This window comes from Rhineura floridana, chromosome 2 (genome assembly GCF_030035675.1).
Source record: "Rhineura floridana isolate rRhiFlo1 chromosome 2, rRhiFlo1.hap2, whole genome shotgun sequence".
NCBI classification, from domain to species: domain Eukaryota; kingdom Metazoa; phylum Chordata; class Lepidosauria; order Squamata; family Rhineuridae; genus Rhineura; species Rhineura floridana.
Window position 1 is genome coordinate 182,718,418 of NC_084481.1, and position 25,986 is coordinate 182,744,403.

General features: G+C 45.2%; 2 protein-coding genes across 5 annotated transcripts in view; both read left to right on the plus strand.

Moving 5' to 3' along the window:
* Positions 1-25,986, plus strand: part of SCFD1 (sec1 family domain containing 1) — a 94,842-nt gene that overhangs the window by 59,059 nt on the left and 9,797 nt on the right. For all 4 annotated transcript variants that reach the window (XM_061611563.1, XM_061611564.1, XM_061611566.1 and 1 more), the window contains 5 exons: positions 5,692-5,754; positions 17,599-17,674; positions 19,073-19,126; positions 20,379-20,431; positions 23,573-23,606. In XM_061611563.1, the coding sequence (XP_061467547.1) occupies positions 5,692-5,754; positions 17,599-17,674; positions 19,073-19,126; positions 20,379-20,431; positions 23,573-23,606 (280 nt within the window). The remainder of the gene's footprint in view (positions 1-5,691; positions 5,755-17,598; positions 17,675-19,072; positions 19,127-20,378; positions 20,432-23,572; positions 23,607-25,986) is intronic.
* Positions 510-5,142, plus strand: LOC133378381 (uncharacterized). The gene is made up of 2 exons (XM_061613222.1): positions 510-1,704; positions 2,464-5,142. Exons 1-2 carry the CDS (start codon positions 564-566, stop codon positions 3,942-3,944), a joined length of 2,622 nt encoding a protein of 873 aa, XP_061469206.1. The 5' UTR covers positions 510-563; the 3' UTR covers positions 3,945-5,142.

The window sequence follows — 25,986 nt, forward strand, 5'->3', positions numbered from 1 at the left end:
ATATTAACGCTGATACCTCAGTGCATTCTGCCCCCTCTGTGGCAGTGCACTTCGCCATCTGCCAGTGTATTCTACCCCCTCCGTGGTCGTACGCTGTGCCAGTTCAGGTCTTTACATCCTGCCCCCTCCGTGGCAGTGTACTGCACCCAAGTTAATATAAGATGGCAGAACAGCCAGGCATGTCGCAATCAACCCATATGGTGCCAGATCAGCCAGGCATGCCACAATCAGCCAAGCCACAACATCCTAACACGACTAAGACCAGACATGCCAAAGCACTGGCTAAGACAAAACATCTTTCCAGCCATAGCAAACCAAAGCGCCCACGTTATGTCTCTGTGCCAACCACCACCACAGCACAGGCACACATAAGCGATATTCTCCATTCCCCTGCTGCTTCCTCTGACGAGGAAGAGTTTGTTGGCTTTCCCGCTCAGTGTTCGCCTAACGAACCTCCCTCCGTTTTACCACCCCAAACATCTGTTCCAATAGCTCCTCAGGCACATACATCTGCCACATCCGGTCTGCAGCTGTCTCCTGATTTCCTCTTCCAACTTCAAGCCATGCTGGCATTTTTCACCCAAATGCAGTCACTACCACAAGTTCCTGCCATACCTCCACTTAACATGGACCAACGTGCGTGCCATGAAGCTCATTCTTCCTGTTCACCAGATCCCTTTGACGTAGCCAGAGGCAGATGTACGGACGAAGCCTCGTATGCGGAGGAGTCAACTTTCACTGACCATGTTGAAGGAGACGACTGGAGCGACTATTCAGATCATGAGGAGGATACATCGTATCGCTTGTTTAATACCTCAGACTATCAGCCGCTAGCACGCAGGGTAGTTAATACCCTTGGTCTCCAGACTGCGCCTTCAACTTCATCTGCCCCAGCTATCAAAGGGGCCAAGGTCCTCAAATCCCCTGCACCTACTGAACACTACATCTCGGTGCCGGACCCAATTGCCAAATTAGCCTCTGAAGAATGGGCTCATCCACTCCAAGCTCGACGCTTCAAGAACCTGGCTGACAGGCTTTACGCCCTAGCTCCAGACTTTGCCACCAAGTTAGACGTCCCTGGCATAGATGAACCAATCGCTCGCCTCGTTTCACGATCTCTTTTGCCCAGGGAAGGGGAATCCCACCTAAAGGACACTAATGAGCGACGAATAGACTTCGCCCTCCGCAAGAACCACGAGGCCACTGCCCTATCCATGCGTGCCTCTGCTTCAGCCTCCATTTTCTCCAGAGCATCTATGATGTGGCTGGATGACCTTCTAGAGGACGCTAACCCTGATCCTGTCGCCCTCAGAAGAGCGCTATTGAAATTGCGTAAAACAGCAGCTTTTGTGGCCGATGCCACTCTGGATGCTACTCAATTAGGGGCACGAGCCATGACGGCTCAAATAGTCGCTCAACGCACCCTCTGGCTTCGCCACTGGCAAGCTGATTCAGCGGCCAGATTGAACCTGTCCAGGGCTCCTTACACCGGATCTCTACTCTTCGGCGAGGAAGCTCTAAAGGCAGTGCTGGTTGATCCAAAAGACGCCCACAAACCGGTTCTGGCCACAGTCAAGAACATCGACCACAGGCCTTTCAGGCGATTTCCTTCCTTCCGTTCTAACCAGCCCTTTCGAGGAACGCGGCCAGGAGGACGAGGCCGCGACTTCAGATCCTATGACCCCAACGCATTCAGGGGCAGAGGTCAGTACCAAGGGCGCAGGGGCAACTCATCGTCCTCATATAAGGGAGGCCCTCGCCTACGCAAGTAGTATTAACGCCCTCCCCATAGGTGGCAGATTACTTAATTTTGGAGATCGATGGCTGCGCCTTACTACGGTCGCCTGGATCAGGGACCTTTTCAGTTATGGCTATACCATAGAGTTCTGGGCAACCCCACCAGACAGATTCCACCCGTCTCCTTGCCCAAGGGCACCAGCCAGGCACAACATCATGCAGACTGCTATACACCACCTCTTGGATATAGCGGCGATAGAGCCAGTCCCCACAACTGAGAGGTCGGAAGGGGTGTATTCCCTCCTATTTGCTGTGCCAAAATGAGATTTATCATGGAGGGCGGTATTGGACCTCAAGTTTGTCAACCGTTTTGTAACATATCACAGGTTCAAAATGGAATCACTCCATTCCATTACGGAGAGTCTGCATGAAGGAGACTTCCTGGCTTCTATCAACCTTAAGGAAGCGTATCTCCATGTGCCCATTTGCATAGCCCACAGAAAGTTTCTTCGGTTTGCTTTTGGCCACCAGCACTTTCAATATAGAGCGATGCCATTCGGCCTCTCCTCTGCTCCAAGAGTGTTTACCAAGGTGCTACTCATCCTAGTGGCTTACCTCCGGACCCAAGGGGTTCATATCTACCCATACCTGGATGATCTGCTAATACGGGCCAAGTCTGAGGAGCTGGCTCATCATCATTTAATGATCACCCTCAATGTTTTGCAGGCCTACGGCTGGCTTGTCAACTTCGACAAAAGCCATCTCCAACCAACCCAACACCTACTACATCTAGGGGCAATGTTGGACATCCTGCAGGCAATGGTCTTCTTGGCTCCAGATCGCATCACTGCCATCACAAGCATCGCAAGGTCCCTGATGCAACAAACATCCGCAGACGTCATGCTTCTCGCCAGAGCGCTCGGGATGTTTATCTCTACAATCCACATTGTGCCATGGGCTCGAGCCCACACTCGGCCCCTTCAATGGATTCTGTTGCCTTTTCAAAAGGACATTGCCAGCTCCAACCATCACAAAGTTCGTTTGAGCCCCGCACTGCACCTCTCCTTCCGCTGGTGGACCAAGGTTCAACACCTCTCCAAGGGCACGTCATTCAGAGAACCCCGCAGAACCGTTGTAACCACAGATGCCAGCCTCATCGGTTGGGGAGCCCACTGCAACTCCCAGTACGTTCAGGGGGTTTGGTCCAACGCAGAGCAATCTCAAAGCATCAACTGGCTGGAACTAAAGGCTGTCCACTTAGCTCTATGTCATTTTCAGTCTCTGTTCCCTTTGCATCATGTGCTCATTCGAACAGACAACACGTGTGTAAAATCACATTTGAACAGACAGGGGGGCACCAGGTCTCGTCCTCTGCAGGACTTAGCCTCCCTCATCTTTGTCTGGGCAGAACAACATCTACAATCCCTGAAAGCAGAACATCTCAGAGGGATTTGGAATGTGACAGCAGACTGGCTCAGCAGACAACAGGTCTTTCTGGGAGAATGGAAACTTCATCCAGCCATTTTCCATCGTCTCCAGTGTCGGTTCGGCGCCCTCTCAGTCGACCTGTTTGCTTCCAGTCGCAATTGCCAGCTTCCCAGGTACTTTGCCCGATACCTGGACTCAACAGCAGAAGCAGTGGATGCTCTGACAACACCGTGGCCAGACGGTCTATTGTACGCCTTTCCTCCCATACCATTGTTAGCCAAAACCTTGAGGAAGGCGCGAACCGAGAGGGCACAGCTGGTTCTGATAGCACCATTTTGGCCACGCCGACCGTGGTTCTCAGATCTTCTGGCAATGTCAATGATGGATCCTTGGACACTTCCAGTAAGGCCAGACCTTCTATCCCAGGGTCCAGTACTGCACCAAGACCCTACTTGGCTCAATCTAACAGCGTGGCGTTTGAACGGGGACATTTGAGGTCAGCTGGACTGTCTGACGCTGTGATTGATATTATGTTGGCCTTGAGAAGACCATCTACCACTCGTATTTATCAACATACCTGGGTGGCTTTCTCCAAGTGGTGTCAGTCCCACCACCATGATCCATCCCAGGCCACTGTGCATCAGGTGCTCCAATTTCTCCATAGTGGCTTTATGATGGGACTTCGACCCAACACTCTACGTCGACATGCGTCCACTCTGTCGTCCATTCTCTCAGTGTCCTCTCCTGGAGATCATATTTCCTCACATCCGTTCATCTAACGTTTTTTGAGGGGAGTCGCCCTACGCTCTCCGGCTGTTGTCCATCGGTTCCCCTCATGGAGTTTGCCGAAAGTTCTGCAGGCTTTGCAACGCCCTCCGTTTGAACCCATCAGGACTGTGCCCCTACGTATACTGTCCTTCAAGGTCTTGTTTCTGATCGCAATCACATCTGCCAGACGCGTTTCGGAGTTGGGCGCATTGTCTTCTGCTCGATACCTCTGTGTCTTCCATAAGGACTCTGTTGTGCTGAAGACTGATCCTTCCTTCCGTCCCAAGGTTGATTCAGTTTTTCATTGCAACCAGGACATTGTTTTGCCTTCCTTTTGCCCGAATCCTACCCATCCTCTCGAAAAGGCTTGGCATTCGTTAGATGTCCGGAGGGCTCTCAAGACCTACCTGTCTAGGACCCAAGAGAACGGAGTCTCTGTTTGTATCCTTTCATCCAAGGTCTATGGGGCATAAAGTTTCCAATCCTACTTTACCCCACTGGTTAAGGGCATGTATTACTTTAGCATATGAGTCTCTGAAGCTGTCAGTTCCAGCTAGTATAACGGCTCATTCTACCAGGTCAGCTGCCACTTCGGCTGCTTTTGCCTGTTGCCGATATTTGTAGGGCTGCTGTCTGGTCTACCCCACACTCGTTTATAAGGCATTATAAAATTGATCGTTATGCCTCTGCTGACGCATCTTTTGGCAGACGAGTGTTGCAACAGGTTCTTAATGAGGATTAACACGTGGGTAGTCCCTCCCTGTATGGGCTGCTGTGGTACATCCCGCTGTGATGGCCGGACTCATAGGGAAAATGGACCATTGGTCTCACCTGAAGGGTGATTTTCCTATGAGTACGGACATCACGACCCTCCCAGTTGGAGGATGACTATATATTTTCTAATGTATTATATGTTACTGTTACGCTATTATATTTAAATTTAAGAGTGAAGTCAAGATTTCTAGTTCTGTTATACCGCTATGTTGGAGTCATGTTATTATGCATGGTACTATTGTGTTATTTTCCTGCTGCCAGGCCGGTTGGCCTTGTTCTTGTATTTTTAGATATTTCTCCTTAGACTCGCTGCGAATGAACTGGAGAGTGGGAGGGGCCTGACGCCCCTACTCTTGACTTCAAAGACATTCTTGCCTTCGCACGATAGGTGGAGCTAAAACCCGCTGTGATGTCCGTACTCATAGGAAAATCACCCTTCAGGTGAGACCAATGGTCCATTTTAAACTATTATAACCCTAGCTTGAAACGTTTGAAAGTTTAATATAGAAACCAATAGGATTTTGTTAACTGGTTTATGTTATGGTAACTAATATAATAGAAGATCACAGTTGAGATTATTGCAATTCTCTGTGATTTTTTTTCCTTTTTCAACTATTTCCTCCTGCCCCTTTGACCATTTCGCTTCAGCTTTCATTCTATTTTGATACAGAATTCAGGGATTTTATCTAGAATGTTTTCAGAATGGTTTTCTTTGGTAGATTGTAATGCTGAAGTTTTTTGTACTTTTTTTTAAGTAATGATGGAGACATGTTATTTGTAGTATGTCTGCTTAGTAATTGTTGGTAATGTTGCCTTTTTGATGTGAAGTAAGAACTATTTCTATCCTCAAATGACTAGAAAGGCTAGGTTTTGGATGCTTCTTTTATGAAGAAGCTGAACGCTTCTTTTATGGTATGATTGATAGTTTCTTGTGTACTGATGAAAATCAATTAAGCATGCAGATATTAACTTTTTATTTCACAGAGCTTTTGCCAAGATGGCTTCAGCTCCAACTACCTATGGAAACAGTGCAACCAAGTCACTGGGGTGAGTTTCAAAGAACATTTTTGACTACTGCTTAAAAGCTTTTCATTCTTATTGTTAACTAGTTAGCTGCTGTCTCTGAATATTTCTGTCTGTGAAGTTTAACTTCACTTGGATAAAGCATTGTTTAAGCAAAAATTAAAATATTGTTTCTTTATTGAATTTACTACCCTACGCTTTCAGTTTCAAAGGACTCCCAAAGTGGCTTACAAATATATCAACAAAAAATCAAACAAAATTCAGTAAACACTATTTAATTTTGAAATCGCATAAAATCAATGAACACAACAGAAAAATTCAAAAGCAGATTCATGCTAAAAGCATTGGTATGCAGAAGTTTTCCTGAAGATTCCAGTTCTCACTGCCTGGTAGTTCTCCCTGGATGATAGTCCATCAGGTGGGTTGTTATCACCACCTATCATCCAAAGGCAGGAAATGTATACAGCGTTGAGGAGGTAGGCGTTCCCTTCTATCCCTCAACTCCAGTCCTTGTCCTGCCTTCATCCAAGGTAGTTGTTTTCATCAGTCTTGGCTCCCATCTGAACTGTTTATACATTTTCTGTCTTGGTTCCAAGCACCTGGCATCCTTCCACAGCCTATCATCTGAGGAGCAGCTTTCAGAGGATGAGGCGTGGGTGAGGCCTAATGTAGCAGAGCTGTTTCTTCTGATGAAGAGTTTGGGGGTTTTCTTGAGGAGTCCTGCCCAGAGTAATTGACTTGAACCCCATTGTTCTGCCAGCTCTCCTTTCTCAGCCAGTTCAGCTGGTCCAACACTTCCAGTTAACCCCAGAGGTTCTGACACAGATTAAAGAAGCCCTGCTCAGGACTAATGCTACTGAACTAAGGGCTACCACTACCAGTTCAGACACCAGCTCAGTCTCTGCCCTCTGGTTCCCAAGAACCTAAGTGGAGGAAAGCCCATTGCCCATTGCAAATCCAATCACAGCAACATGTGCATTTTCCATAGGAGGTGGGCCATCACTGCGGGTTATAGTTCCACCTATCATGCGAAGGCAAGAATGTTTTTGAAGTCAAGACTAGGGGCGTCAGGCCCCTTCCACTCTCCAGTTCATTCTTGCCTTCGTACGAACAAGATTGATATTCTATAGCGTAGCTTAGCTAAGTCTCTGTGTGTTTTTGTTCTTGTATTTGTCTGACAGGGTGTGGAGGTATTGTTATTTGTGTGTTTACCAACCGTTTTCCCTTCCCTCTGTCTTGTTTCTAACGTTGTTTGCCATTCCTGGGGAACTTCCTTGGGGGGGTTCTCCCTGACCCGAGCCGTTTATTTTCCCAGTTTTTTGTCCTACGGCCCTCGGAGAGACCGCGGCTGCGGTTCTCTCCATTCCCAGCGGGAGCTTGCGGCTGCAGCTCCCGGCGCTATCTACCGTTCCTGGCCGTTTTAAGTCAATTCCTTCCCGGGGTTTACCGAGGCTTCTATCCTCACGGCGGCAGCTTCGGTGTCATATCCCCTCGAGAGCCAGCTACTGCGGCTGTCTTTCGTGCGGCTTTGTCCGTTGGTTTTTTCTTGAGGCTCGCTGCCTTGCTTTCCATGCTGCGACACTTGGGCAGACGGCGGCTGCGGCGGCTCCCTACTGCCCTCTAGCGGCTGCGATTTCTCCCTAGCTGCTTCCTACCTATTTTCTGTGCCGCAGCTTTTTTCTTGAGGCTCTCTGCCTTGCGTTCCAAGCCGTGACAGTTGGGCAGACGGCGACTGCGGCTGCTACCTACTGCTGTCTAGCGGCTGTGATTTCTCCCTAGCTGCTCCCTGCCTATTTGCTGTGCCACGATCTCGCTAATCGGCCCCGCGGCTGCAGATCGAGTTGTGTGCCTCAGTCCGCCATTGCCCCTTCTTTATTGCCCGCCATTTTCATTTGTATTTTCCCGCGCCTGCCTCGGGCGCCATTTTATTTGTCCCCTTTTCCTCTCATGTACTAACTAATAGCAGGCTGCCAGAGCTACTGTATGTGTGGGACAGTTAGGATCCTGCAGATATACAAGGCTTCTTTTCTACTCGACTATTGCTGCTGCTTTTCAAGTCTGTGACAGTGATCTACACCGTATGCACTGCGCTTCTGTGGCTGCCTCTTCAGGCTGTGGCTGTGATCTAAACTGCTTTTGAACTATACCTTGCTGTGGCTGTGTGCTGAGACTATTCATACTGCGCACAAGTTGAACTGTACACTCTAACCCATCTGTGGCCGTGCCTCTTCAGGCTGTGGCTGTGATCTAAACTGCTTTTGAACTATACCTTGCTGTGGCTGTGTGCTGACACTACTCATATTGCGCACAAGTTGAACTGTACACTCTAACCCATCTGTGGCCGTGCGCTCAGACCGTGATAACTTGCATAAGCCTAAACTAGTCTGCATTATATTGACACTGACAACATAGTGCATTCTGCCCCCTCTGTGGCCGTGCATCAAGCCTGAAGTATATCCTGTACATTCTGCCCCCTCTGTGGCAGTGTACCAAGCCTGAAACCCTGAAATCCAGCCTGCATTATACTGAAGCTGATACCATAGTGCATTCTGCCCCCTCTGTGGCCGTGCACTCAGCCATCTGCCAGTGCATTCTACCCCCTCCGTGGTCGTGTACTGAGCCTGTTCGGGTCTCTACATTCTTCCCCCTCCGTGGCCGTGTACTGCACCCATAGTGATTATAAGATGGCGGAACAGCCAGACATGTCTCAGACAGCCAAGCCACAACCATCCAAGGCAACTAAGACTAAGCATACCAAAGTACTGGCTAAAACTAAACACCTTTCCAGCCACAGCAAAACCAAGCGACCACACTATGCTTCTGTCTCGACATCCACCACAGCAGCTCAGGAACAGTTGACGGATATCTTTCATTCCCCCACTGCTTCCTCAGATGAGGAGGGCTTTCCTGGCTTCCCTACTCAGCCAACACGTAACCAGCCTCCTCCCACATTACCACCCAGAGCTGGTCCTACGTCACAGCCCACTGAGCCACCTACTCAGCCACAGCCATCTGCTTCGACGGGGCTACAGATGTCTCACGAGTTTCTTTCACAACTTCAGGGCATGCTGTCTTTTTTTACACAGATGCAGTCACCACAGGTCTCTGCCATATCTCAAAACACCATGGACCAATATGTAGGCCATGAGACAAATCCTTCCTGCTCCCCAAATCCCTTTGATGTAGCTAGAGGCAGATGTTGTGATGACACTTCATATGGGGAGGAGTCACCCTTCGCTGAACATGCTGATGGAGATGAATGGAGTGACTCTTCAGAACATTAGGAGGATACATCGTATCGCTTGTTTAATGGATCAGATTATCAACCTCTAGCTCGCAGGGTAGAGCTGCGCCCTCCTCTGCTGCCGCTCCAACTATTAAAGGAGCCAGGGTCCTCAAATCCCCTGCACCCACTGAGCATTACATCCCGGTGCCGGATCCCATCGCTAAACTGGCTGCCGATGAATGGTCTCATCCACTCCAAACTCGCCGCTTCAAGAACCTGGCTGACAAACTTTACTCTCTAGCCCCTGACTTTACCACCAAGCTGGCCGTTCCTCACATAGACAAGCCAATCGCCAACCTAGTTTCGCGATCTCTTTTGCCTACAGAAGGAGAATCTCAACTCAAGGATGCTACTGAGCGAAAATTGGACTTCGCTCTACGCAAAAATCATGAGGCCACTGCCTTCTCCATGCGGGCCTCCGCATCAGCGTCCGTCTTCTCCAGGGCAGCAATGATGTGGCTGGATGATCTTCTAGAGGACCCTAACCCTGATCCTGCTTCTCTTAGAAGGTCACTCATAAAATTGCGCAAGACAGCGGCATTTGTAGCGGATGCCACTCTGGATGCCACTCAACTGGGGGCACGAGCCATGACGGCTCAGATAGTCGCTCGACGGACCCTCTGGCTTCGCCATTGGCAGGCTGATCCTACGTCCAGAGTGAATCTCTCTAGGGCACCTTACTCCGGATCTTTGCTCTTCGGCGAGGAAGCTCTAAAGGCAGTGCTGGTTGATCCCAAAGACGCTCACAAACCGGTCTTGGCCACTGTCAAGAACATCGACCATAGGCCTTTCAGGCGATTTCCCCCTTTCCGCACTAACCAGCCCTTTCGAAGACCGCGGCCAGGAGGACGAGGCCGCGACTTCAGATCCTATGACTCCAGTACTTTCAGGGGAACCTGGAACCGTCGTTTCCATGGCAGAGGTCAGTACCAAGGGCGCAGAGGTACCTCATCGTCCTCATATAGGGGAGGGTCTCGCCAACGCAAACAGTACTAGCGCACTACCTGTGGGTGGCAGACTGCTTATGTTTGGAGACCAGTGGCTGCATCTGACTAAGATCGCCTGGATCAGGGACATTTTCTCCTTTGGCTATGCAATAGAGTTTTGGGCGACCCCACCAGACAAATTCCATCTATCCCCTTGTCCCAGGGCACAGACCAGGCACAGCATCATGCAGACAGCTATACAACACCTCTTGGACATAGCGGCAATAGAGCCAGTCCCCACAACTGAGAGGTCGGAAGGGGTGTACTCCCTCCTATTTGCTGTGCCAAAACGAGATTTATCATGGAGGGCGGTATTGGACCTCAAGTTTGTCAACCGTTTTGTAACATATCGCAGGTTCAAAATGGAATCACTCCACTCCATTACGGAGAGTCTGCATGAAGGAGACTTCCTGGCTTCTATCGACCTTAAGGAAGCGTATCTCCATGTGCCCATTTGCATAGCCCACAGAAAGTTTCTTCGGTTTGCTTTTGGCCACCAGCACTTTCAATATAGAGCGATGCCATTCGGCCTCTCCTCTGCTCCAAGAGTGTTTACCAAAGTGCTACTCACCCTAGTGGCTTCTCTCCGGACCCAAGGGGTTCATCTCTACCCATACCTGGATGATCTGCTAATACGGGCCAAATCGGAGGAGCTGGTTCATCATCATTTAACGATCACCCTCAATGTTTTGCAGGCCCGCGGCTGGCTTGTCAACTTCAACAAAAGCCATCTCCAACCAACCCAACGCCTACTACATCTAGGGGCAATGTTGGACACCCTGCAGGCAATGGTCTTCTTGGCTCCAGATCGCATCACTGCCATCACAAGCATCGCAAGGTCCCTGATACAACAAACATCCGCAGACGTCATGCTTCTCACCAGAGCGCTCGGGATGTTCATCTCTACAATCCACATTGTGCCATGGGCTCGAGCCCACACTCGGCCCCTTCAATGGACTCTGTTGCCATTTCAACAGGACATTGCCAGCTCCAACCATCGCAAAGTTCGTTTGAGCCCCGCACTGCGCCTCTCCTTCCGCTGGTGGACCAAGGTTCAACACCTCTCCAAGGGCACGTCGTTCAGAGAACCCCGCAGAACCGTTGTAACCACAGATGCCAGCCTCATCGGTTGGGGAGCCCACTGCAACTCCCAGTACGTTCAAGGGGTTTGGTCCACCGCAGAGCAAACTCAAAGCATCAACTGGCTGGAGCTAAAGGCTGTCCACTTAGCTCTACGTCATTTTCAGTCTCTGTTCCCTTTGGACCATGTGCTCATTCGAACAGACAACACGTGTGTAAAATCACATTTGAACAGACAGGGGGGCACCAGGTCTCGTCCTCTGCAGGACTTAGCCTCCCTCATCTTTGTCTGGGCAGAACAACATCTACAATCCCTGAAAGCAGAACATCTCAGAGGGATTTGGAATGTGACAGCAGACTGGCTCAGCAGACAACAAGTCTTCTACCACTCGTATTTATCAACATACCTGGGTGGCTTTCTCTCGAGAAGGCTTGGCATTCGTTAGATGTCCGGAGGGCTCTCAAAACCTACCTGTCTAGGACCCAAGAGATTCGACAAACGGAGTCTCTGTTTGTATCCTTTCATCCAAGGTCTATGGGGCATAAAGTATCCAATTCTACCTTATCCCGTTGGTTAAGGGCATACATTACTTTAGCATATGAGTCCCTGAAGCTGTCAGTTCCAGCTAGTATAACGGCTCATTCTACCAGGTCAGCTGCCACTTCGGCTGCTTTTGCCACTAATGCTCCTGTTGCCGATATTTGCAGGGCTGCAGTCTGGTCTACCCCACACTTGTTTATAAGGCATTATAAAATTGATCGTTATGCCTCTGCTGACGCATCTTTCGGCAGACGAGTGTTGCAACAGGTTCTTAATGAGGATTAACACGTGGGTGGTCCCTCCCTGTATGGGCTGCTTTGGTACATCCCGCAGTGATGGCCCACCTCCTATGGAAAATGTACCATTGGTCTCACCTGAAAGGTGATTTTCAATGGAGTGGGCCATCACGGCCCTCCCAGTTGGAGGATGACTAGATATTTTCTAATGGGTTACATATTTTTTAATCGGTTACATATTATTGTTACGCTATTATATTTAAATGTAAGAGTGAAGTCAAGACTTTAGTTCTGTTATATTGTTATGTTACAATCATGTTATTATGCATGTGACTATTGTGTTATTTTCCTGGCGGGCCTGTTGGCCTTGTTCTTGTATTTTTAGATATTTCTTTTCAGACTCGCCACGAATGAACTGGAGAGTGGGAGGGGCCTGACGCCCCTAGTCTTGACTTCAAAAACATTCTTGCGTTCGCACGATAGGTGGAACTATAACCCGCAGTGATGGCCCACTCCTATGAAAATCACCTTTCAGGTGAGACCAATGGTACATTCTTCTGAAGGGGACAATGTACTATTCCCAAACCCTTTGACTTTTCAAGAGGGAAAGTCCTGGGGCAGCAACAGCTTCTCGTCTTTGAGGAGCTGGATCCCCTTGACCCATTCCTTAATACTGAGTGTGATTCAAAAGTGAAGGAGACCACATCTTATCACTTTTTCCAGCCAAGTCATTTTATACCCCTGCTTTATAAGACTCTGGATATCCCAGAGCAGTGTTCATCAACCTTGGGTCCCCAGATGTTGCTGTACTCTTAATACCCATCATCCCTAGCCAGCTTAGGCAATGGTCAGGGATGATGGGAGTTGTAGTCCAACGGCATCTGGGGACCCAAGGTTGAAGAGCACTGCTCTAGAACTCTCTGAGCCCCCAGCAGAGCCAGTGCCCACTCCTAAGGGAGCAGTGATGGTAAAGGGACCTAAATCCTCTGTAAGCACCATCTCATTTCCTGGTCCTTTAACAAGATAGCCAAGGATGAGTGGGATCACCTGTTGCAATCTCATTGCACGGCTTCTGTAACATACAAATACTTCTGAAGGTTTCTGCGGTGGATGTACCCTTTTCTAGTTTGGTGTCTAAATGTCTCCTCCCTAAAGAAGGTGATACCCAATTGAAGGACACCACTGAATGCAAACTAGACTTTGCCTTACACAAGGCTTTCAATGCTACTGCTTATTCTGTTAGTCTCCTATGGTGCCTCAGTTTTCACCCGTGCATCAATGCTCTGGTTGAATGAACTGTTAGTTAATCATCTCCCAGGACCCAGAGAGGGTCAGGAGACTGTATTAAAATTGCACATGGTGGCGGCCTTCATGTATGACGCAGCTGTTGACACAACACAGTTTGCCACTCAGTCCCTGACAGCAAGGGTGGCGGCTCACAGGATCCTGTGGCTTCATTCCTGGGATGACAATAACACAGTGAAAACAAATCTGGTTACAGCACTCTAAATTGGAACCAAGTTGTTCAGTGAAGAAGAATTGAAAGAGAAGAGCAAACCAGTTTTAGCAACTATGACGGAGAATAGGCAGCCATATTGTAGATACTCACCTTACCAGTTTTTTTAGCTGTTTCAAGCAGGCTGGCCTTTTGGGAGGGGCTGTGATTATTGCAACAACCATCAATCCTGGAATAGACCAAGATTTCAAAGGTGATCACAGAACCAATCTGGGAGCAAGTCAGCCACTTCCCCTTCCTCTAGGATGGGTGCTCAGCAACAGCAGTATTAACACTGTACCTGTAGGAGGCAGGCTTCTGAAGTTTTCCAGGGCTTGTGGGCTATTACCACAGACTCTTAGGTGCTTGACTCCATCATTCTGGGCTATGTTATAGAACTGTACAAGTTCAGGTTTCTTCAGAAAGTGTCCAGAAAAGTGAGCCATACTAGCTGCAGCTATTCAGCACCTTTCAAACATTTGTGCAATCGAACCGGTAGATTTTGCAGACTTCTACTCAGGAGTCTACTGCATCTTGTTCTTTGTGCCCAAACAGGATCTTTCAAGGAGGGCCATCTTGGACTTAAATTTTTTCAACCAGTTTGTAAGATAGCACAAATTCAATATAGAATCCCTGGGCACAATCCAGAAGGCTCTTCAAACGATGGGCTTCTTAACTTCCATACTTATAGAGGAGGCGTATTTACATACTCCTGTTCATCCCAAGCACAGGAAGTTCCTTCGGTTTGCCTGCAGTCTCCATCACTATCAGTATCAGGCTTTTCCATTCAGTCTTTCATCAGCTCAAAGATGATGGTTATCCTGAGGGCTCGTCTTCACCTCCAGGATATCCATATTTATCCCTACCTAAACAGTCTTTTGGTATGTGCACAGTTTTGTCCAGGTTTCAGAACATCTCTAGATTACTCTTGCTGCCCTGAAAGACCACAGATTCCTGGTCAATGTGGAAAAGAGACATCTTAGTTCAGCACAGAAGTTTCAGCATTTGGGGGCCATGCTGGCCACTTTGCAGTGCCTAATGTTGCTGTCTTAAGGGAGGACTTGGAACATCAGGGTCACAGCACTGTCTCTGATGGTACTGCAGCATTTCAGCCAGAGAACCCACCTTGTCTATGTGGAGGATAATGTGGACAATACAACCATGAAGGCCCACCTCAATAAGCAGGGGGAAGATGGTAGGTCAAGAAGTCTTCAGTATGAATCAGCGCTCTTGTTCAGTTGGTCTGCATGTCATCTTTCTTCTCTACTGGCAGAACATCTCTGTGCTGAGCTGAATGTGACAGCAGACTGGCTTAGTCATCAGCAGATCTGCCCAGAGGAGTGAATGCTGCATCGTAAGGTATTTTCTCAGATCCAGCCTATGCTTCAGTTCTCTTCTGGTGAATATGTTTGTGACAACCCTGAAGTGTCAGCTTCCCTGGCTCTTTCTGAGTTACTGTCAGTATCTGCCGGCTGCACCGAATTGATCAGTGGTGCTGTAAAACAATTAGCTGACAGCTGCCTAAGTAGATGCTTGGTTGTAAAGCAGATAAGACTTGAAGAAAACATGGATAAGCAAGGGTGGGGTTCAAGGGATGTCAGTTCATGTATCAGTTTATCTTCCAAAGGGAAGGTCAGTAACAAATCAAAAGTTCAATAATCCAACAAGGCACAGGACCTGGCATGGCTGGCGAAGTTCTGATGCTGGCATCTGACATTGCTTTCAGCGGAGAGCAAAAGGCCTCTCACTGCCTTTTAAGTTCCCTTCCCTGGTTCAGGTGCTAGCAATCAGCCCTCCAACTCCCGGGAGCTTGTAGCCTTAAAAAGACAGAATGCCTGTGTTGCTGTGCTACTTGCAGGCATCTTCGCTCTGCAGGAAGCAGAGGGGCCTCCTGTTCGCTCTTCGAGTCTGACTGAGCAGCTTCAGCTGTGTCCTGAGCATCTTCCAGCTGTGGCAGGTCTAGACCTGCATCTTGGGTGAGTCTGCTTGTTCCCTGTTCTGGGTCTGGTGGGCCAATTCACTGCTCCTCATCCTCCTCTGAGGACTCATCCAATGGAAGCATGGAACTTATTAGCTAGTGGACACAGAAGCTGTGGATGCTGTTTCAGCCCCATGGCCCCTTTCCTCCAGTGTCTCCTGGCATGCACTATGAATAAGCTTCAGGAGGAGAGACTACAGTTAGTCCTTCTTGCTCCACCTTGGCCTCACTGCTTTTGGTTCTCCAGGCTTCTCCAGCTGTCTCTGGTGGAGCCTTGGGAGCCCCCAACACATCCAGCTCTGCTGTCCCAGGGACCATTGTGGCATCCAGACCCCAAGTGGTTGGAGTTTATGGTGTAGCATTTGAGCAGTGACACTTGAACAGTCTGGCTTCTCCTCTGCAGTCATTAACACCATCCTCACTCCATGCCACCCTTCTACAACTTAAGATCTATCAGTACCTGGAGGACCTTTGCTTGTTGGTGCTCTGCTCAAAATATTTGTCCTTCCAAGGCTAACATCCAGCAGATCTTGGCATTTTTACTCAAGGTGTTCCAATTGGGGCTGAAGGCGAATACTTTGCGTAGGCAGGCTTTGGCTATTGCTTCTTTTTTTGGGTATGAGCTCTTTGTCTTCCATTGGTTCTCATCCCCATATGAGGTGTTTTCTAAGGGAAGTTTCATTCTGTTATCCACCAGTCATTCAGCATTTTCCAACGTGAAATTTGCAGAGATTTTGCATGGTCTATAATATCCTCCCTTTCAGCCCCTCTGGACTGTTTCTCTTCAAATTCTTTTCTATAAGGTGCTCTTTCTGGTAGTGATTACTACAGCATGACATGTCTTGCAGTTGTACCCTCTCAGTAGCCCAACACCTCTGTATTTTCTATAAGGCTTGTGTGATTCTCAGAACTGATCTGTCTTTCATCCCTAAGGTGGATACCTGATTCCATTGTAACCAGGACATTGGGCTCCCTTCATTCTCTTCAAATTCAGCCCATCCTTTGAAGAAGTAGCATTTGCTTGATGTGTGCAGGGTACTTAAGGTCTATATTCATACAAGGAATTTCAGGACAGCAGAATCATTTGTAGCATTTTATTCTAAGACCTTGGAAAAGAAGGCATCACATGCAACTTTGGCCTGTTGACTGTGGGCTTCTTTCTCTTTACCCTACAAATCCTTGAAATTGCCTGTTCCAATAAATGTGGTTGTACACTCTACTAGATAAGCATCTACCATGGCAACCCTGGCTACAGATGCTACCCTAATATGCTTTTGTTGTGCAGCAACTTGGTCTTTGCCTAATATCTTTATTAAACATAAAATTGATATATATGCATCTGCAGAGGCTTCCTTTAGGAGGTGCATTTTGCAGCAGGTAGTTCCACAGACTTACTAGGGTATACCAACCCAACTGGGACGGCTTTGGTATATCCCACGTGATGGACTATCATCCAGGGAGACAGGACCATTGATCTCATATGAAGGGTATTTCTTTTGGATGATAGACCATCAAGGTCTCCCTGCACTGCTTTTACTGGTGGCTGCTATTCTATGGCTTCTTGATATCTGAAATGTGTTTTCACATTTTACCATTTTTCTCTACCTGTACTATGTATGACTTTTTTATGTTCATTGAGTGTTCACTCTTGGATGCTAAGACTGTTCTGTACTAATACTCAGCTTAAATTAATTTGAGGAAGTAGTTATGTGTGGGTTTTTGTTTTCCCTGGTGCTATTTGCTGTTTGGTGTTCCTGTCTTCTTCCATATCGGTTGCCTGTCCTACCTTGGCAATCTTTGAATGGTCTCATCATGAAATGCACTGGAGTTGAGGGCTAGAAGGGAACATCTAGTTCTTGACTTTGTATGCACTTCCTGCCTTTGGTCAGTAGGTGGCAATAACAACCCACTTGATGGAAATTCATCCATGAGAAATAACCTTCAGTGAGACCGATGCTCCCTTTCTCCCCAGCAACCTTCTCTAGATGCTGTTTTATGACAGAGCTTCCCAAGCTTTATTTTGGTTAAAGTAGATTCAAAAGTTCTTTTCTATTAAGAAAAGAAGCTGGCTGATATTCTGAGTATGTAGATCCTAGCTGAATAGAATAAAAGGTTAATAAAAAATTTCACACACAACAGTAAGATCAATCAGAACAACAAATATTGGTATCAGTTTCTTAGCTTCATGAGGTACAGTTCACCATGATTATTTTTTTAACAAATGAAAGCACACAAAATCACGCTTGATGTGCTCTTTATGTTTTAGCCTTTTCTCACGTGTCATGAATACAGGATCCCAGTTTGTGATGGAAGGAGTCAAGAATTTGGTGCTAAAGCAACAGGTATGTTTGACAATATAGATTCTACATTGTAGAACATTAGTGTCCATATTCTTGTATTTGAAATCATATTTGACAGTATAACTAGAATTGCTGTTGTTCCAGAACTTAAGGCTTGCATGTTCCCCATCAATCTCCACTCTCTACCTACCACAGCCACGCTTCGTGGCCCCTGCTATCTGAAGTTTTTGGATGGTGGTGACCCAGGACAAGATGTCTGCAGAACCACCAAACACATGGGAACTTCCTGAGGAAGTTCATGTTGCTCCCTTCTGATTAGTTTTTAGGCAGCAGAGGGCCTTCTTGAGGACTTTTGGTTTGCCCTGGTTTGCTCCTTTTTTCTGTTTCTGATGCTCTTATCAATGCTACTGCTAATTAATCTTTATAAGATTTTCTAAAAATGTAATATAAAACCATGGTCTGTATTGCTTTCAGTTTGAAAAGTCTCAAACTTAAACTTATAATTAAGAAGTAGACTATGAATATTTTAATAAGTAAATAAAGTGTTGGAAATCTCAGCATTTGAAACATACTCTTTTAAGTAAATTGTGTGGAAGAAGAGAAACAAAGTGTCATTGTCCTTCTAGCATGAGGCATACAGTAGTGTAAATTAGCCCTGTGGTCCCACGCAACAGAAATTATAAGAAATTTTAATTAATCAGCATCTATGACACATTAACCACATACCTGCTGGAGGCTATAGAAGGCCACTTGTGAAAGGTACTGTAAAAGGATATTTCCAAACAGCATTTACTGCAGCATAACTGGTAGCAGCCAAGCAAGAAAAAAATTAGTAACATCCCTGTGCTACTTCTTAGAAACACACATGGTGGATTTTAGAATTCCATCCAATGAGTTGATCATTGGCTGCACTCCACCCTTCCCTCTCTAGCATGGGTAAGAAGAGTTGTTTGGAAGCTTTCACTTCCACTTTCCCTTTATCATGGTGCCCTGCATTGTCCAAACTGGGTATCAATGTTTAATGCTAACTAAAGTTTGCTTAGACAAGCCAACTTCATATCCCATGTGCTAAATCACAGTTTAGCATGACATCCAAACACAGCCATTCTAAAATGGATGAATTGTAGTTTTTAAATTGTAAAATAGTTTAAAAATATTTTTCAGCGATCTTTTTCAGGTGTTAAAGTAATTTCATCATAATATCTGAATTAGCTATCTTCTTTTTCCTCTTCTTTTTTTGCCCCGGGAAGTTGCACTTGAATACGCATATTGATTTGAGGATGGCAGAGGCAGATATAGCAGTGTTATAGTACAGCATTATAAACGAGAAAGGGCTGCAATGGCAATGTGAAAAGCGATGCAATAATGTCTGTTTCTTTCCTAAACTACATTGAGCAACAATTTCTGCAATTTACTTGAATTAAGTACTCTCTTCTGTAGAATCTTCCAGTCACCCGTATTTTAGACAACCTTCTGGAGATGAAATCAAATCCTGTAAGTACTGCTATCAAACAAGCATATTCGACTTTAGTTATAAAAATGAATTCAACTCTGGTATACTCTGAATTTTTGGTGCCACCAGCTTTGCTCATTTCACACTATAGGAAGAAATTGTGTTTAATATATCTATAAATTTGAATGCACCACTTCACAGTTTCACAGAATGATGGAGGTGACCAAACCCTAGACATTCACCAAATATTTCAACATCATGTCATTACCTTTCCTTATTCCTTATCCACACACACACACACAAACACACCATGAAGATGCTGATGCCATAGGAAAACCAGTGTCAATATTGCATCTTGAAAAACAGACCCCACACACAATTGAGGGTACATATATTTTGATGGTCTTCAGACACAGGATCTGAAATCAAAGGTGAATCCATATGAGATCATTTTATTCAGAAGTTTTTGTACATTGATACACACCACAATAAACTAATTTTATGAAAACTAGCATTAATGTGGGATATTTTTTTAACTCTACAGGAAGCACTGATACAATGTAGGAAATTGGGATAATATAGCCTAGTGGGAGTTTCTTGACTTAGTTCCTTGATAAAGGTAACTGCAAAGATAGAGACATAAAAACTGATTACATTTGCCAATAAAAATATTGAGCCTCTTTGAGGAAGGAAAAATTCTTCTTATAATGTCAACAGTTTTAAAATGTTGTAATGGCTCACATTTTGTAAACAAACTTAATTTTGCTTTAATAGTACTCATAAATCATGGAATGAAATAAGAAGCTGTGTTCAATGAAGAATAAAGATTTTGATTGGTGTTTAATTTCAGCATTCATTGCCATTACGTTCTTAAAAAGAAAACATAGGTTCTTGTTGCCTCCTGTAAAAAAAAAAGAAAAGTGTCTTCTGTTGGGCTAGTGCGAGGAATAAAACTAGTGACATCTTTTACATTTCAAGCTTGATGGGTTGAACATATTGCACAAGCAGTATATTTTGGAAAGTTTGGAAGCTGTGAATTTCAAATCAGCTGCCTTGCCCCCTGTGGCAGCTAGCAGAAGTATTTTAGCAGTGTGACTGAAGGAATACTTTCAGAAGAACCCTTTCAATGAATTGTTAATGTTTTGGAAATACTGTGATGAGGAAATCTAATTCATTAAGATATGATAGTTTCCAGATTTGCAATTTGGGAAATGAATTAATAGAAGTCAGTAGTCAAACTTATAGAATTTAAGATAGCAAAAAGTTGTTACAAAGATTTCTCTTTTTAAATAGGAAACAGATGACTACAGATATTTTGACCCTAAGATGTTGAGAGGCAGTGACAGGTGAGTTTATCATGCAACTTTAGTAAGTGTGATACACTGCCTGTGCATTAACTAGATTTCAAACTGAAGGTAACTTGCAAAATAAAAGAGTAAATAATCAGTTTTACGTTACATATAAACTATAATGTTGCATGAGTAGACTCTCACTCATGCTACAGGACATCACTTTCCTCTCACTTGCACACACCCCAAAATCTGCTTTAAGCATCCCCCAACCCTTTAGAACAGATGTTGAGGGTTTGCAAGAAGGAGAGAAAGGTGAAGTTGTGTTGCTCAAGCAGAGCTGCACTACAACCCATGTGTTATGGGTTGTGCTTTTCAAACATTTAGGTTAAATATTTGAATTTAGAATATTTAGGTATACATCAACCTAGTTTGTTTTCATGTATATTAACTGGGCTCATTGAACTAGGACAGCTGGTATAGCACAGTGGGGAGGAGAGCCTAGTTGGGAGTCCAAAGTCGGTGAGTTCAAATCCCCGCTCATGTCTCCTGGGTGTCAAGGGCCAGCTAAAGATCACCCTCACAGTTAGTGGCTCAGGGGTTACATGCCCTGCCACCTGTGCAGTTATGGGCAAGCTGCGTAGTCCCAAGGAGCCCAGTTGCCCCCCAGCTGGAAGTTGCGGACAAGGGAAGGGGCTGGCTTGTGCAGCTGTGGCAAGCTGAGCAGGCCCTAGCCAGCTGGGGAGGACTAGCCTCAGAGGCAATGGTAAACCCCCTCTGAATACCGCTTACCATAAAAACCCTATTCATAGGGTAGCCATAAGTCAGCATCGACTTGAAGGCAGTCCATTTCCATACTAACTGGGCTCATTGAACTAGTATAAAGTAAAATTGCAGTTCTTAAAATCTCAGTACTGACTAACTTATTTAAATACTTTTTGGTTTTAGACTATAAGAAATACAACATGAGTTAAGTAATATTTCCAACTAATGGAGGGATATGATTAATTTGAAAAGCTGCATACTTCTAATGTAGCAAATTTGCCCAATATTGGTTGTGTGTGTTATGTGCCTTCAAGTGGATTACAACTTATGGCGACCCTATGGATCAGTGACCTCCAATAGCACCTGTTGTAAACCATCCTGTTCAGATCTTGTAAGTTCAGGTTCCTTTATGGAATCAATCCATCACTTGTTTGGTCTTCCTCTTTTTCTGCTCCTTTTTGTTTTTCCCAGCATTATTGACTTTTCTAGTGAATCATGTTTTCTCATTATGTGTCCTAAGTATGATAACCCAATTATTTGTCTTTTTCACAGTCCATGGAATCCACAAAGCTCTCCTCCAATGCCACATTTCAAATGAGTTCATTTTTCTCTTACCCACTTTTTTTACTGTCCAACTTTCACATCCATACATAGAGATCGGGAACACCATAGTCCAAATGATCCTAACTTTAGTGTTCAGTGATACATCTTTGCATTTGAGGACCTTTTCTTGTTCTCCCATAGCTACTTTCCCCAGTCCTAACCTTCTTCTGATTTCTTGACTATTGTCTCCATTGTGGTTAATGACTGTGCCAAGGTAATGATAATCCTTGACAAGTTCAATATCCTCATTATCAACTTTGAAGTTAGATAAATCTTCTGTTGTAATTACATTCTGTTGTCTTCTTGATGTTCAGCTGTAGTCCTGCTTTTGTGCTTTCCTCTAACTTTCATCAGCATTTATTTCATATCATTACTGGTTTCTGCTAGAAGTATGTCTGTACATCTATTGATATTTCTCCCTCCAATTTTAACACCTCTTTCATCTTGGTCCAAACCCGCTTTTCATGTGTTATGTTCTGCATATAGATTAAACAAATAGGGTGATAAAATACACCACGTCTCACTCCTTTCTGATTGGGAACCAATTGGTTTCTCCATATTCTGTCTTGAGCAGTAGCCTCTTGTCCAGTGTATAGGTTGCGCATCGGGACAGTCAGATGCTGTGGCACCCCCATTTCTTTTAAAGCATTCCATAGTTTTTAATGATCTACACAATCAAAGGCTTTGCTGTAATCTATAAAGCACGGGATTATTTTCTTCTGAAATTCCTGTCTGTTCAATTACCCAACGTATGCTTGCAATATGATCTCTAGTACCTCTTCCCTTTCTAAATCCAGCTTGGACATCTGTCATTTCTTGCTCCATATATGGTAAGAGCCTTTGTTGTAGAATCTTGAGCATTACGTTACTTGTCTTGGATATTAAGGCAATGGTTCAATAACTGCTGCATTCCGTTTCTCACCCCTTGGAGCACAGTTGGCAGTCCTTGGACATACACAGGGCCTTAAAAGTGTACATCAGTAGCATTAAGTCCTTTCTTCAATCTGACCCCCTGTTGCCTTCTTCTATCTGACAACATGGGGGGGGTCTCTAGCAACAGCCTTGCTAGGTAGATCAGAGCATGTATTACCCTGTTTCTTTCTTTACATTAACCTCCATCTTCAGACATATTGGCTTATTCCACTACAGCTGCAACTGCCTCAATTGCTTTTTTCACCAATTCTCTGCAGGAATCAGCTAGGTGGGCAAGTTCAAGTACTTTTACAAGACATTACAAGGTTGACTTGTATACCTCTGTGGAGACAGTGTTTGGAAGGCGAGTACTCCAGCAAGTACTTCCAGCACATTAAGCAGTCATCCATCCATCCACCCACATTATTAATGGTCAGCTTTAAAACTTTCACTTGGAGGCATTCTAATACCCAATGAGATTGGGGCCAATTAAAAGGGGCCATTTGTCATCTGAAGAGTGCTTCTGATTGGGTATTAGGATGCCTCCAAGGTCACACCTTTGATTGGCTGCTATAAAAGGAGTGAGCCATGTGCAGTGATGTTCCCAGCAGGTTTCATGTTCTAGTGTGTGGGTCTGTGCGTAGTTTTTCTGCATTTCCTTCTGTTTTTTTTCTTCTACACATTACACAGTAGGCTGATTCTTGCTTGGCCAGAAGCAAAGTGAGACTCCAAGGGAGGAATACTCAACAACTTCTTTTGGAGTGACAGCATTTCCTGCCTTTGAGCGCTAGGAGGAATCGCATCCCACTTGGACAAGACCAATGGTCCCATTTTGTAGTTCAAGCTGTTTATGCACATTGTATGCTTGACATCTTAAAGTGACTGAGCTTTCAGTAGAGTTTTATTTATTTATTTCAGCTCAATTCCAAGAAACAAAAATCCATTTCAGGAGGTAAGAACGTATACTTTTCCAAATTATTAGTGTTAACATTTGATTTAAATATAATATTCAGTCACTCCTAACAGAAAATTGGATCCCATTATTTGAAATAATTAGTTTGATTGTGGTTTTGTTATATGATATCTAACAGAGAATGTAAGTGCTTTGCATCTTCAGATAGTTGAATAAGAATGACCTAATTCGTTTAAACATTCTTAATTCCGTGGTCTTAAACATATTTACTGAAGACGTACTCTGATTCTAGAGAAGTTTGGTTCTGAGGAAGTATGTTTAGGCTCAGTCTATGAGCAGTTTAAAATGTAAAACATCCCTTTCAATGAACACCATAAAGCATAACCTCTAAAAACATTTCACCATTTTGTTGAAAACAGGTACACACTCAGTGTGCAACTTTTTTTGTTTCTCCTAATTTCAGCCCAGCCCCAGCATAAGGCCCATGTGCAGCCCAGGAATACTGCACCAGGAAGATATCAGTATCTGGTTTTAGTATTGCAAAGTCAATGAAATCCATGTTCAGTAAGAACAAGATGTGCTGGTCTTGTCATTCACTTCTCAGTGTTGGCAAAATAGAGGAGTGAGCAGGTTCAGAGTCTGCTCCCAATCTTTCCCAGATACAATCTTGGGACTGGGGATCTTGTCTGAACAGTAACTGGTTTTCTTCTGTGGAGAAATACACACAAAGGAAAACATGAAAAATATTGCATTGGAATGTGAAATTCAAGAAGTTTATGTAGGGATAATCCACAAGCAGAAGACTAGATTTCTGACTCCTAGTGGTATGCATATTTCCTACAAAATCCCTATCTTGGGGTGGGGGATGTCATATCACAGTCGCTAATGAGGAACATAAAACAATTTTAACTTCTGTGACCACATTTTGTATAAGAATGGGGAAATGATTAAGCTTAAATATATTGGCATACAGTTCCTATAGAATGGTCCAACAGAATAAACTTAATTGAACTGTATATTATCTGTGTCCCTTTACTGTCAGAAGTGTGGGCATGAAGAACAAGGCCATCTGGGTTGTGGTGCCAAGGTTATGGAATGCCCTCTCCAGGGTAGCTGTGCCTGGGGTCCTCTCTGCTCTTCTTCCAGCAGGAGTTAAAATTGTTTTTCTTTCAGCAGGCTTTTTTGACAGTTAATATTTTAAAACATTGTACTAATGCTGCTATCTGATATAAAATTTGATTAATTGCTAATGTTTTTAAATTGTATGTGGCATTTATAATTTTTTAGTCTAAATGTACTGTTTTATTTATTTATTTATTTATTTATTTCGTTTCATTTTTAGACCGCCCATAGCTAATAGCTCTCTGGGCGGTGTACAAACAGGATTAAAATACAATAGTATAATAACATCAATAACACATAACAGCAAGTTAACTAACAACGTTAAACATGAAAACATTAAACATTAAAATGCCTGGGAGTATAGCCAGGTCTTAACCTGGCGCCTAAAAGAAAGTACCGTAGGCGCCAGGCGTATCTCCTCAGGTAAGCTGCTCCAGAGTTCGGGGGCCACCACAGAAAAGGCCCTAGATCTAACAACAATCCTCCGGGCTTCCTGATGAGTTGGTACCCGGAGGAGGGCCTTAGATACTGAACGAAGTGGACGGGTAGGTTCATAGCGGGAGAGGCGTTCCACAAGGTATTGCGGTCCCACACCGTATAAGGCTTTATAGGTCAAAACCAGCACCTTGAATCTAGCTTGGAAACAGATGGGTAGCCAGTGCAGGCGGGCCAGGACAGGTGTTATATGCGCAGACCGATGGGTCCTCGTCAACAGCCTGGCTGCCGCATTTTGCACTAGCTGGAGTTTCCGAACAGTCTTCAAGGCCAGCCCTACGTAGAGCGCATCACAGTAGTCCAATCTAGAAGTTACCAGAGCGTGAACAACTGAGGCGAGATCGTCACTGTCCAGATAGGGGCGTAATTGGGCTACTAGACGAAGATGGTAAAACGCATTCCGTGCCACCGAGGCCACCTGAGCCTCAAGCGACAAGGAAGGGTCAAAAAGGACCCCCAAACTACGAACCTGTTCCTTCAAGGGGAGTGTAACCCCATCTAGAACAGGATGAACATCCACCATCTGGGCAGGTAAAGGGCTCACCAACAGTGCCTCGGTCTTGTCTGGATTGAGTTTCAGTTTATTAGCTCTCATCCAGTCCATTATCGCGGTCAGGCAACGGTTCAGCACATCAACAGCCTCACCTGAAGAAGGTGAAAAGGAGAAGTAGAGCTGCGTGTCATCAGCGTACTGATGACAACGCACTCCAAAACTCCTGATGACCGCACCCAGAGGCTGCATGTAGATGTTAAAAAGCATGGAGGACAGAACTGACCCCTGAGGGACTCCACAATGGAGAGT

Excerpts from the sequence above, each read along its gene's own strand:
- LOC133378381 (XM_061613222.1), top strand. The coding sequence starts at position 564 with ATGCTGGCATTTTTCACCCAAATGCAGTCACTACCACAAGTTCCTGCC. Across the intron at positions 1,705-2,463 it reads CAACGCATTCAGGGGCAGAG|GCCTACGGCTGGCTTGTCAA; the intron begins GTCAGTACCAAG and ends AATGTTTTGCAG.